This window comes from Limulus polyphemus, unplaced genomic scaffold, assembly GCF_000517525.1.
Source record: "Limulus polyphemus unplaced genomic scaffold, Limulus_polyphemus-2.1.2 Scaffold119, whole genome shotgun sequence".
NCBI lineage: Eukaryota > Metazoa > Arthropoda > Merostomata > Xiphosura > Limulidae > Limulus > Limulus polyphemus.
This window is the reverse complement of record NW_013665729.1, coordinates 954,243-970,026: the sequence shown is the minus strand read 5'-3', so window position 1 is coordinate 970,026 and position 15,784 is coordinate 954,243. Positions and strand designations below refer to the sequence as shown.

At 32.5% G+C, this 15,784-nt stretch overlaps 1 protein-coding gene across 4 annotated transcripts in view; it reads left to right on the top strand.

Annotated features, from left to right (window-relative positions):
- Positions 1–10,991, top strand: part of LOC106472358 (protein Gawky-like) — an 88,387-nt gene extending 77,396 nt beyond the window's left edge. For all 4 annotated transcript variants that reach the window (XM_022401726.1, XM_022401723.1, XM_022401731.1 and 1 more), the window contains 3 exons: positions 749–897; positions 1,292–1,341; positions 3,146–10,991. In XM_022401726.1, coding sequence (XP_022257434.1) covers positions 749–897; positions 1,292–1,341; positions 3,146–3,688 — 742 coding nt within the window. In that variant the 3' untranslated portion in view covers positions 3,689–10,991. The remainder of the gene's footprint in view (positions 1–748; positions 898–1,291; positions 1,342–3,145) is intronic.
- Positions 10,992–15,784: the final 4,793 nt, after the last annotated feature.

Genomic DNA, 15,784 nt, shown 5'->3' with positions numbered 1-15,784 from the left:
GTTTCGGAAAGTCTTTTAAAATATGCTTTGCAAAGTCATTTAACAAAGTTTAGAATTTTATTGGATAGTCAACATGGTGTCACTTAGGAAAAATTTTGCCTTACAAATCTTTTAACATTCTTTGAAAAGGTTACTGCTTATGTAGATGAGGGTAAGGGTGTAGATTTGATATATCTGGATTTTCATAAAGCATTTGACAAGACGCCACATAAAATGCTTGTTAAATAAATTATCTCTAGGTGTGCAGGATAGGTTAGCAAATTGGATAGGAGAATGGCTGAATGAAAGAAAGTGGAGGGTTGTTTCAATGGAGTTCAGTCAAACTGGATTAATGTCACAAGTGGGGTACCTTGGAGCTCAGTCTTAGAATCTTTGCTCTTGTTGATTTACATCAATGACCTAGATGAAGGGATAGTCAATAAATTACTTAATTACTTTATAACCTTAGTTAGGAATTATAACTTCATTTTCTCATGGTTTGTCAAATAGTTATTAGTTAAAATGTATGAAGTAAATATAAATGTAGGCTATGTATTCATTGTAATATTTATCTCTTCATCAGACCACATATATATTAGCATTTTGTAAGGTAGGTGAAGATATTTGTAACAATTAATGAATGTGTACGTATCAATCATTTTATGATGTTTCATAAGTTAATAGTGAATTGGTACATAGTAACTTAAATACATTATTAAGTACCTACATTGTACTGTATGTCTTATTACGTCTTCATCTATTCAATTAGTGCTCTTAACAAGTACAATGGCTCTAAATCAAGTTGGGGTCTATCTTCTGGAGAAGTCTGGGGAGCACCAGGATCAAAGATACAGAGACCTCCTCCTGGTTTACCTGGGCAAGGGAAAGGCACAAGTAGTTGTTGGGGTTCAAATCCAGGTATATAGAAGAAATTTATTTTAATTCTCAAGACTTTCCAAATATTAAAATCTCTAAGCATTTTTATTATGCATTAAACAAACTAATATTTTTTGTGATTTATGATGTATTTTAAACATTTAGATTTATCCCAAAACATTATTATTCTGATATTGTATAGTATATGTGTCTGGATTCTACAAAACATAATGACATAGTTATTGTAATAATTATTGTTATTAAATGTGTATATGCACATGCATTTCATGTGGCTTACATTCGTCAAACATAATTGAAGTTTGAATATATGCAGTTAAAAAATGAATAAACATGATAATGAAATTTTATTCAAGTCGTCAAGTAAAATATTTATAAGATTCTATTAAAATTCATTTGTGTTTTGTTTTTATTTCAGCATGGGATAAACAAAATTCCTTCCTAGTGCTTCGAAATCTCACACCTCAGGTACTAATATTTATATATATGTACTTGGAAAGTATGTGTAAAGTTTGTTATATTTAGTCTAGTTTCCAAAGCTTTTCATGCTTCAGCATATCCTTGTTATTTTATTTGGATATATCATATTCTGTAACACACAGGAGCTTGAACATAGTGATCTCAATAAACTAGTCAGTGAAAACTTCACGTGATCTTGAATAAAGTCTCCATTTTGTTATTGTAGGACTGTTGCATGGTCAGATGAAAAAAAAAAAGCTTTTTTATTCTTATTGAAATGTATACCATTCAAAGATTTGTTGCATTTTATTTTTAAAATCTCATCTTAAAATGGAATTGAAATCAAACAGTGACAAAAATCTTTGTTAGACACGTTATTAATAATGTAATATTAACCATATTAAAATAGTGTAACTTACTGCAACTGACCTCTGTATGTATGTTGTAGACTTTTTTCAAAAGAAATTAAAATGTATGAAACATTTCAAGTAAGAGTTTCACCTAGCAATTCTGTAAATAAGTTTTTAAATGTAGGTTATCATGTTACAATATTTAAAAATGCATTTCTTTACATGGGGCATTTATTTGTAGCTTTGATATGATAACACATAATATAAATATGCTATTTACAAAATTGGTAGTCTGATTTTGCTTTTGAAACAATGCATGTACATTTTTAATGTGTAACTTCCAAGAGTTTCAAATAGTTATAGAATTGTAGTTTTGTGTTGGTGTTTTATTAAACTTGCTTTAAAGAAAACTGTATTACTAGATCCCCTAATAGGTATGTTCACTGAAAAGATGGTTATTTATAGAGTGCCTCACACACTGTTTAAGTAATTCATGTATGAGAACTTGCAAGATTTTTGTTGTTGTTTTTTTCTTTTGGCAACTGGACCAATCTTGAGATTCTTCTAAATTCAAAAAGATATTTTGTAATGAAAGTATGTGGAGGACATAATATATGGCATCATTGCAAATTTACTTATGTTTATAGTATAGATGTAGCAAAATGGTTCCCTGCATTGTAAGAAAAAAATGCTCCAGCCAGTGGCATAGCTTGGCCTAAGTATCTGTGTTGGCTTATTAGCATATACGATGTTAATTAACCACAATTTGCTTCATTTGATCAGCATAAATAAGCACAGGCCCAAGGTCTTTGGACCTGTATGGATACTATTCCTATGCATGCAACTTATGTAGCAGTGTAATAAATAATTTAATAATATTAACTTTGGGAACCTGGATAAAGACTAATGAATTGCTTGTGACCAAGGATGTGGTGAGTAGCCATTTTTATCAGGTTTTCACTTCACAAAAAATGTATTGATTTGATGCATATTTGTCAGATGTCACCCTTGGAAAAATATATCAAAATGTTTTGAAACATAAGATTTTGAAGTTATTTTTCCAAAGTAAAAAGATCTGTTTTAATGAAGTTCTACTAGCCTTTCTGTATATTATTCCTGAAGTATGAAGATCATTTATTGCAAAATATACTTAAGACTTTTAGTGATGAATTGTTTCTTCTTTTGTAACATAACACTGACCACAAATATGTCATATGCAAATCTTTGCTACTATATTTAAAATTTTTATGGTAAATACTTGCAAAAAGCTAGGATATAAAGTTTCTACCTAAGATTTTAGATAAGGGTTTTAACTGTTTATCTGCAGTTTTGCCAGGAATAATAGCATATTAATTAATTCAACTGGTGTCTAATGATTCTGTTTTACAAGTATTAAATTTTTCTGTTCAGTCTTTATGTAAACAAACTGTTAGTTACATTTTTATGAACCCTCTTCATTTCAGATTGATGGTTCTACCCTGAAAACTCTTTGTATGCAACATGGACCTCTTCTGCTGTTTCATCTTCTCTTGAATCAGGGAATCACACTAGTTAAGTACTCCACCAGAGAGGAGGCTGTCAAAGCTCAGTCAGCTCTCAACAATTGTGTCCTTGGCAACACCACTATATTTTCAGAAATTCCCTCAGAGGCTGAAGTGCAGAGCTACTTGTGTCACACTGGTGGTGGACAACTGGCAGGTGCCAGTGGAATGGGATGGTCAGGTAACCAGTCACCAAATAACAACACCATTGGTCCTAATTTTAGAGGAAATGCTCCTTTCCTATATGGGGGTAATCGTGGAGTTAGTTCATCTGAAAAAGGTGATTCTAGTACCTGGAATGGTGCAAACCATCCAAATGGCCCTTCTCAGTTGTGGTCTTTTTCAGGCTCCGGTGGTGGTGGTGGTAGTGTCTGGAGTACTCCACAGTCTGTGAATGAACGAGATCAAAATGTTGCAATGAATTGCTTCTTACCTGTGGACTTACTGGGTAGTGAGGTCATGTGACCTTGTCCACCAATAATCTTAGCTAGTAGTGGTGTCACTATGTCCAGTCACAACAAATTTTGAGTGATTCACTTCTGGCTGGGTTCATGGTCAAAATGCTTACTTGATAAAGAATAAATTGCAGAATTTTAATAAGGTAGTGTTATGAGCTGAAATTAATTTTTAGTTATTTCATTTTTTTTTTCCTTTTTCTTTTGTCGTTTGAAAACAATTGTTTGTAAATAAATTTTAAACTTAACAGAGTAGGCTTCTTAGAAGTCTGTGTGATAAATAACCATTTTTTCTAAAATATGAGATGACATTTTATGGGTCCTTCCAAAGTGTATCTTCATTATTGGGGTTGTGGGAATGCAAAGTTAATACTTAGTGTGTGATATTTTAAGCTCTATGTTTAATTCATTGTTTCTGACTGTTTGACATCACAAAACTTCCTTACAAATATGCTCAGCTGTATTGTGAAATAATTTAAATATAAGAATTAGATAAAGTATCTGAAGAGAAGTATTCCAGTATTTTAAGTGCCAGAATTAACAAAAGAGAGCCTTAATTGAAATTTTCTGCCATATTAATTATTAAGGTAACATTCAGAAATAATCATGTTTATATTAGTCATTCTTTTGTAAGTCAAAACATTTTTTTTATGCATGTGAACATCAGTGGCTTTTTATTTTATAAACTTTTCATATTCTCATACTAGAACCTCAATTTTATGCTGTGTTTATGGATTCTTAAGCTCCAATTTTGTGGGAAGAATAAAGTTGCTTCATTTCTATATTAGAAGAAAATGTATAATAGCATTTAATGTACAAGTGTTCTTGTCTAATTAGATGGCTTTTTCTCTGTTTAAAAAAAGAAACATATATATAGAGATGGGAGGTGTTTTTTTTGCTTTTATTTTACCAGTTTCTTGATATTTGTTATTCATTTAACAAGCACTAACAAAAGAAATTGAGAACTAGACAATTTTGAAAACCCATTCCAAAATGCTCTAAGGAATCTTAAAAGGGAACTTGTTTAAGTTTGTGAATACTGAATTTTTAATATATAAATGTAATAGCTGATAAAATTTTGTAGCGACAAGTTTTTAGTTTGGTCAGGTTTTTGTTTATATTTTATTTGATATGAAATGTAAACGTACTTAATAGGGCTAAGTACATCAGAAAGTGGGTGAAACTTATTCTCTGAGATTTGATTGTTGGAAAAATATTGTATATAAACAAATTGTGGAAAAGTTCTTTCAATTCGTTATCTGAAAAATGTATAAGATGTTTACACTATTCTTGTCTAGCCAGGTAGCAAGAGAAGATCGTTTCAGAAGTAATTATAACAGGAAAACATTCTTACTGTTTGATAATGTCTGAATTTATATGGAGTTTCTTTAATTGAACATTACTTTGCAGCTGTTTTGTCCTCAATAGTCATTAACCATTTACAAAGCAGCATAGCTCTTCAGGACATGGAAAGTCCCGGTGATGTCATTCAAATACTTTTAGGCTCTGTATTTTAAATAATAATGTATAACCAATACATTTGTAAATGTAACTTGGCAGAGTTGTCCAAATCAATGTTTCCATTACAATTTAATGTGTTAGTGAAGGTAGTGTCACATTACAGACTTGTCTTGTCTGGTACATTACTGTGGTGTAAAAAATACATATCAAACTTTAGATAGTTTCACTTTCTGTTTGTATGGTAGACACCAAGTATGGTGTCATTCAGTCATGGGACATGGTCTTAATTGCTCTACTAAAAGTAATCAATAAGTATTTTGTATGTCTTCAGCTTATAAGAGAAATAGGTATCTGTTCATGGTTTTATTACATTTCAAAGTGACAACACACAAATTTAGAGATCATTCTAAATCAGTACAACTTCAAAATCTCTCCATTTACTACACTAGAAGAAACTCATGGCACCAAATATGACCAAAGATAATGTGCCATTTTATGTTAATTAATCCCATCAGCTTCTTCATGAAGATAGCCTTTTTTACATCCATCCCATGACCTGAGAATGCAAAAACCTTCTTGTAAGGCATTCCTTGCCAGGTTTTGCAGTCTTTTTGCTGCATGCAAGCTGGGTGACCAGGCTTTGATCAGAAACACAGAATCAACAACCAGTATGTTGGTGTGTGTAGTTATATAACCGTCCACTCCCTTCCATATCCAAAGGATATAAAGATAAAACAAAAACAATTGCCAATTCCCATTGTCAGAGTCACAAAGTAGTAATTGTTCACTCATGTAAATATACATGGTGCTAGTTTTTAGATGTATGGTGTGGGAGAACTATTCCACTCAATGTTCCTGTATCTTTCAGAAGCTTTGATAATATTTTGGATTTAATAATCATAAGTTTGTGTGGAAATTTTAAGATAAGTTACTGCCATTTTGTGCTTGTACAAAACATGCTTCATATGCATTACTCCACAGCTCACATGTAATGATGTTTGAACTGATCATGAGCATGCTTACCACAGTAGGTGCAACTTGTGATATTTTAGCTAAGGGTTGGTTTCCATGACAACAGGGTTTGTTTCTCTTTGAATTGTGTTCAAATGAGACTGTAGTGATGAGGATGATGATGATGCAGGGAGATGTGTTAAAAATTTGACATATTTAGTGTTATTGCAGACTAAAATCTTGCTGTGAAACTTCTTCTGTGTTGACAGTGAACAATTGATAATTCATTATTGTGTTTAAGTGTAATGTTGGTGATGGAGTAGGTTTAGTTAAGTGTTTAGATTTAATTGTAAAGGTAGTGTTCCTTAGATGTATTGTTTTGAGCTGTGTTAAACATGAGAAAAATGTTTTCTCAGCTTGGTAGTTTCTTTCAGTCATATTATGTGGAAAGAGTTAAGTGCTCTCGCTTCTCAACTCACACTTGGAGATGATTTGTTTTTGCCATAAAATGTTCAAGGACCAAACGTAATTGTGTGGTAGATTTAAGATAACACCAGATGTTGTTAATTATAATCTCAAAATATATATAAAAAAAAAGACAAAAAAATATTTTAAATGTTTGTATTATGAAGGCTAGCTTCATTGCCCAACAGTCATTTTTCCTGTATTTGAGACATTTGTGATTTCTTGTGTGTGTTCTGCATGCCTTCCATTTGATCGTACCTGCAAAGAACATTGTATATATATATATAAGAGCTTCCTGATGCTCTAAAAGTGCAAATCAACCCATTTTAAGTTTATTTCCTATACCAAATTAAATTTTTGGGTTTAATTTCATATAATTATTTCCATTATAAAAGTTGTTTCTATGTTAAACTAGTGAAAATCAAGTGTTAGGTAGTTATCAACCATTACAAGTTGGCTTTTAAAAGTTGACACTGCAGCTACTCCCTAAAAGTTGAAGCGATTTATTTCTCATTTGTGCATATTTCCATCATAGTATATGGCAATCAGGTCTTCAGCAGAAATCTGATGCTATTGTCAAGTAAATGATATAATAATAAGACCAGCATCCCTAGTTACAATATTAGTGTAAATACCACTGCTTTTAGAACTACATGAATGATGTGACATTTACATTTATTTTATTGATCTCGTGATTGTAGGTTGTACCAATTTAAAGTAATTCCAAATCAAATTGTTTCTGTATTTTTTCTCTACCTTGTTTTTAGTGATCTTTTCAGAATACTCAGCTGAAAAAAAAGCCTAAAATGAAACTACTAACATCAATTTGAAAATTAAATCAAACATGTATTTAAAATTGTTTTGGGGATTTATTGTTAATCTGTGTGTTTGTATGGAAAGGAAGGTGAAAATCTACAAGCAAACATGTAGAGTATTGGTGAATTTCAATTTGATAACCAGGGAGACAAAATTTAAGTCTCCTCAGTAACAAGACTAGTGGAGAAAACCTGGTTTGTATGGAGTACTTAGTGCTTTCAGGCAATTGCCTATTAGTTGTGTTCATTAAATTATTATTGTAATTTCAGCTAAAGATGTTCAATTCAAAAATATGTTGGAGTTTGTTTTCATAACGTTTACTGTGTACAAAAGGAGTGCAATCCTTAAACATTTTATTTTAACTGATGATATTAAGAATTCAAATTTTTTTTAACATCAGACTGTGGTTGCCTCTTCATAACGCACATACCCTGAAGAGATGACTACCAGATGCTGGTATTTCCCATCTGTATAATATACCTATTTTCATGCTGAAATCAGCATGTCTTGGGCATGTTTTAGAAAACATGGTATGCTAGTACAATATTAAAATGGCTACATACCTCATAGCTGTGATGAGTAATTACAAATCTCGAGGTGTTCTTTTATTTAACAGTTTCGAAGCAATTTAAATAAAATGTGATGAAAATAGCAATATAGTGTTTCATTACACAGCTTCATAAAATTGTAATTTAGTTGTGACAAATGTTTAGTTGAAACATTACTTGTATGTTGAATTTGAATGCTATATTTTATTTTCTAAAACTGTAGAGGGATTACAAAAATGTTCAGAAAATAGCATACTGCTAAACTTCTTACAAATGTTCAGATGTTAAGTTTAATCATAACAGTGTAGTTGTTCAGGGAATGATATGATGAACATGATAATTAAGTGTATGAAGATACTTTTTATTTTTACTAGTTTTGTCCTTGCCTAGTATTTTTATACAGCACCAGTAATTTTGCTGTATAGATGCAGTGTTTAGATGGCTTGATGGTCTTTGTGACTGTCTCACTGTTTGCCAGTTAAAAGATGGGCTTCCATCATAATGGTTGACAGGAGGTATAGTTAGATCAGAGTATTGTTAGACTGTTGAAAAACATTAATAATCATTAACAATTCCTCCTGTTATTTTCAGACATGCCTGATTTTCATGTTGCTTAATACTGCTGTATAAGGAGAACTCATTTGTTGAAAGTTTGTTTCCCTGTTTGCTTTTATAGTCCCTTGACAATCACCTAACCTTTGTATTTTGTAATACTTTAAATAGTAAGATTACCAAACACGTATAATGTAGAGTGCTTACAGAACTGGAAAGTGATTGTTATGACGTGCCAAAATGTAACAAGTAAAAAATATTCACGTGTATTATAGATATTCCTGCTTGTACTCCTAATTATTCTCTATGGTATATATAATAAACTCAGACAAGAGTTGACTCTTGTTTTTATATGGCAAATCATGTTGAAGGTACTGAAGTAACCTATTATACAAACCACGCAGTGTGTTATTTTATAAACACGAATCAGGCACTGGTCTGTTGATATCCCTAAGAAAATTTCTTTAATTCACTCAGATTTTATTAGATACATTGTTTCACTCATGCAAGTTGTAAGCTTCCTTGATTTTTATTGAGTTAGAGTAGGCCTCTTTTTTTCCGAGTTATTATAAATCAGTCATTAAAAACGGATATACATTTTGAATTTCTTATATTGATAATTTGTACATATATATTTTTAAGGTATATAACATGAAAATAGTGAATTTTCTAAACTTGTTTTTTCTTGATCACATACACTTAAAAAAGGGAGTAATTTAACGTTACTCTTTAGACAAGTTACTAAAGAACATAGGTCGCATATGCACCCTCGCAAGATAATATTGTAGGTCAGAATTCTTCAGGCAAGTGTAGTTAAGATATATCGTCTTAACTCTAACCAAGTGGATATTTAATGTTCGCGACCAAACCTGCCCAATCATGTACAAAACACCAGGAAAACATAATTTCTAAAGGTATCTTGCGCTACTGTTTCTGTTATGGTGGTAAAGTTACAAGTTTCTATGATAGTATTATAACTTAGACTTGTGTTATCTTCCTAGTCATTTTGTGTGTTAAAACTATTACCTGTAGCTTGCCGTGATTTATTGTGTTAAATCGTTGTTTCTTGTTTGGGTGGTTAACTTTCCAATGCAATGTTATACTTGGCGGTTGCGACAATTTTCGGATTCATTATCAAAACTTTTACTGTGCTAAAAATTGCTTTTAGTAACTGGTTTGAACTCATTGCACGCACTTTAACTAACATACCGCGTTATCCTACGAACCTAATTCAGAACATTTAAATGTGTGCGTGTTTGCATAGAACTACGGAATTAATGTGACAGGTATGAACTGCATGTTATGCAGTTCCTCATGAGCTTACTTAGCATGCAAATAGTGTTATTGTAGTTGCTACTGGTACACCTAACTAAGAAAATGTAGCATATGGGATACCAGTTTAAAATCATATCAACCCACTGACGTTAGTAACTGAAGATAAATTTGAATGAAAAATACCGTAAACAAGTTGCAACGGTATATGCTAATGGCAAAGAAATTACCAGATAGCTATAATTTAATTTATAGAAATAAGAAGGATTGGTGTGTTGTAAGAGATACGTGTTTTCTTTGTGACTTGGGTAGAATATTGTATTCATGATCTTGTTAGTGAAACATAGTTTTAATTGACTACCATTAAGAGAAAAAATGAATAAACGATATAATTGTGATCTAGGCTTAAGTAAAAATGGAAGATTCAACTTTTGTTGCACTTTTTTTTTCTACAAGTTTCATACGAATATACCTCTACTTTAAGCAATGAGTTAGGACTTCTAATTTCGCTTACAACGGTGACATTTATATGTACCCGAATAAACGAAATGTGGTTTAAATAACTCGGTGGTGCGAAGTTTAAGAATTGAGAGACTACGCTATTGTAGCCCCGATTTGTATCAAACTACAAAAGTGAGACATGTAGTCATGTATAGAATCCGTGTTAGGTCTCAGTTAGTTTTACATTATATAAATATATCTTCATACACGAGATATATCCATGGTGCACGTAGCGGGTGGCCTTTCTTACTGTTTTCAGCCAAAGTTTATTAAATCTAGTGTTAGCTGTATTCATCTATTCTGCAATTAAATTAATTTTAGTGCATTCGTATAGAGTGAAAGTTGCTGCTATTCTCAGGTGTTCTGTTCCCGTTAGCCCTGAAAAAGTGGACATCTTGTTCCTCATGAAGATAAATACTATATACACCCCTTCGGCCCGTTACCAGCTATTCCTGGGTAATAATTGTGATCCCAAAGTTATATATAGATATATATATATATATACGTATGTGTGATCTGTGTGTAGCTATACGTATGTAACACAATTGTGTGCATTCCTACAGTTGTGTTAGCATTATCGAGATTTTGAAAACAGCCAGGGGCCTTCTCGAAGTAGAACGTCTCTATCGAATATTTTAAGGCTTATAATATTTTGCCGCGAACAACGTTGAGTGTGATGTGTTGATTTTTTGTATATTGTATTGGCAGTAAACTTTGGAATTAAAGGTTTGTGTATTACCTATATAACCATGTGTACTCCTAATTATTGTGTTGGTTTCCATTTCTGGAGTATATAGTAATGCAACAGTCATTCCCAAAATAACACCATTTTTAATTATAGTAAAATAGAAACATTTTGAATAGACTATTGTTAAAAATATCGTAATAAATTGGCAGAAATATTAGATAATAATGCGTTTTAAACACATTTCACCCGAGAATGGTTATTTGCGATGTGCTTATAAAAGTAAGAAAGGTGAGTAATGTTCAATTTTTATTTTAAAACTAATTCCAAAGGGGATATTGAAAGTTACAGAAAACAACGCAGGGAACCGTTATATATATCCTTAGTTATAAGACGTTTATCTATAAAGTTGCCCCCCAGTGGCACAGAGATATGTCAGCGGACTTACAACGCTAGAATCCGGGTTTCGATACCCGTGATGGGCAGATCACATATAGCCCATTGTGTAGCTTTGTGCTTAATTACAAACAAACAAACATCTATAAAGTTACTGTTTGAAACTCCTGAATGGTCTGAGTATTTAGTGTCTGTTTTCCAGTGGGTCAATCTTAACTTTAAGACTTACAACGCTAAAATCTAGGGTTCTATTCACCGCTGCGGATAAAGCGCAGATAACACAATGCAGTTATAAAATTTGTTTTAGCGCAAACCGACACATTGTCAAGTTTTTCTCTCTTAATACCACAAACCTGTTCGTAATTTGAAATACCTTATCTTTTACATTCGTTTGATATGTTCTTTTACTTTCTTTTGTTACAGTTAAAGATATTCAAAATGTCAGCAATTTCTGCACTACATTTCGGATATGTTGCTATTTTTAACTATTAATCTTGATGAAGTATAAAATACAAACTTAAAGTTCCAAAATCCAACACAGCAAGAGAAACTTAATTTTCTCTCGGGGATTGAATGTTATATGTGATAACTACGAATTGGGAACAATTCTGTATTGTATTACACCAAATAAAACTAGATCAGTAAACCGTGTTACTTTGCAATAAGCCAAGTTGATGAAAAACTTAGCCTGCCTCAAATTACCACATAATTTCATAGTATTTGTTGCCCGCAAGGCAGATTTAAAACTTATAGTTGAAGACTTGCCCAGTTCAAAAGAGCAATCACGTTTATACAACGTATTCACTAAATGTTAGCCTTGTGGTTCTCGTGTTGTGTTGCTAATCACAAGGTCTGTGGTTCGATATGAGATATGACTGAATAAATATGCTTTTAACTGGAGTCGTATTATGAAAATGACTGTCAATTCAGTTGTTCTAGACAATTAAAGGTAGAAAAAAATGACTTTCTCTACAGATAATTAAAAAACCATACTGAAACTTTCGTTTCGCCATTCTAACTTTATAATAGTTTGCACAAAACTTAATATACCGTTGTTCAATTAATATTCAGATAAAGCCCTTGTAGCAGTGAGTGCTACTGATTGGCTGCCTTTTCCTTTTATATAGTTTATAATTAGGGATGATAATACGTAGATCTTAGGGAACTAACCTCGTCATTTTTCTGACATGAGGTATCGTTCAGATTGAAAACTGCAATTGACGAATATGGTGTTATTTTAATAAATTAGTGTTGACTTCATTGCCATTTCTGTAAATATGCTAATATGATTTTATTATTACACTGCACAAAAAGGATCATTGGAATTTACATTGTAACTATGAAAAACAGAAAAGCTATAAAGCAAAATCAGTTATTACTTCCATTTATTTTTGTTATGTAAATAGGGCATCTTATTGTGACACAAAGTTGTTGAAAAATTGTACTTTATATAATTATAACCTACACTCTTAAAATTTTATTTTTAAAACTGTTTTTAAGGGTTTGTAAATGAAAATAGTTTGATACTTTTGTCCATTTTAACGAAAACAACAAACACATTGTTTAATGCTAGCGCTACATTTGTACTTTGTAATAGAAAGATTGTTGTTATTCTAGTAAAACTGGATTTGTCCTATCCATTTTTGAGCAAGGTGATATACTGCAAGAGCTTATTGATAAGGAGGTATATCAGTATACATTAAACCAACAAATTAATTAGAACTACAAATACAGAGTTTCTAAGCGAACTATAAATAAATATAACTCGAGCAGAAATGAGGTTGATAGAAAATGTTAAAATTAACGCTGATCTACTGTCATGTAAATTAAATGAAAGTACAAAAATGTTTAAATGTCGAAATATACATTTTATTTGCAAGTTGATTGTTACATGTGTAGTTGCTGTACATGAAGCAAAAACTTCTACACAGAATGGAGTTAACAGCAAAAATCTGCAAGAGAACTGGCTTTGCTTAGGATTTTGTTTAACCCTAAATTTGAGCAGGATTTTCCATCCAACTGATTAGCTAAATTCCATCAGGAAAGGGAAACCAGAGTTTGACATGTCAAACATCCTACCGAGACCTGCTCAACAAACAGGCAGTTAAGTCCTGGGCTTACAGCTAAAAATGTGAAAAATATTTCCTTAATGTAAGTTAAATGACTTTAAATTTGGAATATTTTCTTCTTTTGGAAATTACAAATTAAATATAGAAACCTATACTAAAATGTTTAAGAAAAAAAATGAATAAACAAAAATTTGAGTTTTAAAGAGGTTTAGTATACGACATCTGCATATCAATCTTTTTTCTCTTTTTTTTTTCAATTTCTTATCTTCCGACTGTTCACAGTTGCTCTTAACTTAAATGTTAAAACTGTAACCTATTGTGATACAATAGAATTGCACCATAATTCTGAACAACACAAGATACTATAACATTTACATGGCACAACACTTAGCAAATAAAACTTTAATATACATTTGAAAAAATATACAGTACTGTGCAAAAGTGTTAGGACAAGATAATATTTTGTCATTCTTTGAATTTTATGGGGCTAATTCTTCCATGCCATTAAAGAATTATATTTCAACACTATGGTAATTCTTCACTGATCCCTGTTGACAATTGGATGAGCCAGGGTGAGAATACTTATAATTCTTTAGAATTGTCATATACTTGTACCAAGGGCATGTCATAAGGGCTCTGCTTGAATGAACGTATTGATCAAACTTAGGGTCTGAACTAACTGTCATGGTACCCCATGCAGTATCTTAACTATATAAAAAGGAGCTAGCATATGGTATATGCTAGAATAAATCAATTTAAGAGCACTCCACAAATAGACCTTGATTTAAAAAAAACAGTGTTAACACTGTATATTAAGTTTTGTTGTCATGCCACGGCCTAAAAATCGCAGAGAATTGTAAGCAGAGTAGAGAGTTTGTATAAAAGCTTTACTTGATGCTGGTTGGACTCTGACAAATTGCTACAGACTTGAAATGCTCCCCAAACACCGTCAAGTGCATCCTAGATCGAGAAAGGTAAATTTAAAAATAGGAAGAAACAGAACACCTAAACTCCATGATCCTGATGTTAAGTATCATCGTTTATGCAGCCTTTGGAACAGAAGGAAGACTCAAGCATGAGATAAACGACCATGTACCAAATGACAGAAACGTGTCTAGATCTACAGTATCGAGAAGACTCAAATAGAATGGAATATTTGGTCATGTAGCAGTTTAGAAACCTTTACTTCGATCTCCAAATACTGTCATGATACTGAAATTGCTAAAAAGTACAAAAATTGGACTGTTGATGTTTGGAAAAGGATGTTATGGACGGATGAGTCCAAGTTTCAAATACTTGGTTCAAAGCGTAGGTTGTACATCCGGCGGAAGAAAGGTGAAATATACTTACTTCAATGCACAGCACCTACCATGAAACATGGGGAGGCAGTGTGATGGGTTGGGGATGTTTTTATGCTGATACGACAACAGATATTTGCAAAATAGGTGGAATAATGGACCAGCGCAAGTGCCATCAGATACTGATCCGTCATGGTATACCCAGTAGTTTACGTATTATTGGTAAAGTATTCTACTACCAAGAAGATAATGACCCCAAACAACCATCCAACCTGTGCAGAAAATACTTAGCTAAGAAAGAAGCTGCTGGAGTCATTCAAATGATGTGATGGCCCCCACAGAGCCCCGATCTCAACCCAGTTGAGCAGATCTGGAATTTGATAGATCAAAACTTAACAAATGAAAAGTTCCTCCCAAAGAAACTTTATGGGAGTGTATTAGACATTTGTAGTAAAATCCCAAAGGACGCTTTGATTAAATATGTTGCAGCAATGCCTGAAAGACTGTCTGCTGTTATTGAAACAAAGGGGGGACACAAAATATTAACTGTTTGCTGAATTCAAGAACTTCCAATAAGTTTCTGTTGTACTAAATATGAAGATTAACAAAATTTTGATTTTTCACTTGTGATTTACCTTCCATTGTTCTCTGAAAGTAGCCTGAAATCTCATTTTTGACCTTGTCCTAACCCTTTGGCACAATTCTGTACTCGATCGAATAAATAATTCAAAGGGAATACAAAGATGAAGTTCACACTGTAACTATACAAGCATCAATAACTACACCTCAGAGAAACTCCCTGTAGTGATTATGAAGGGCGGTGAAGCCAAGAAAGAAGGCATTCTGCTGGAAGGATCCTCCAACACGAAGACTCCATCTGATGCTTCTAAAGGCCTTACCCTGAAGTTTAGGGAAATACAGGCTCCTCCCACAATACCAGCTTCAGTGTCTTTTGATTGACATCCGCCAGTGAGACATTACTTGCCCATGCTTCAGGACCTGGACTACCTACTGCATTACTCTTGCAATCAGTCCATTATAACATAAATAAAGACTTCTTCTTCTTCTGTAGCTTTTCCCGTATCTATGCGG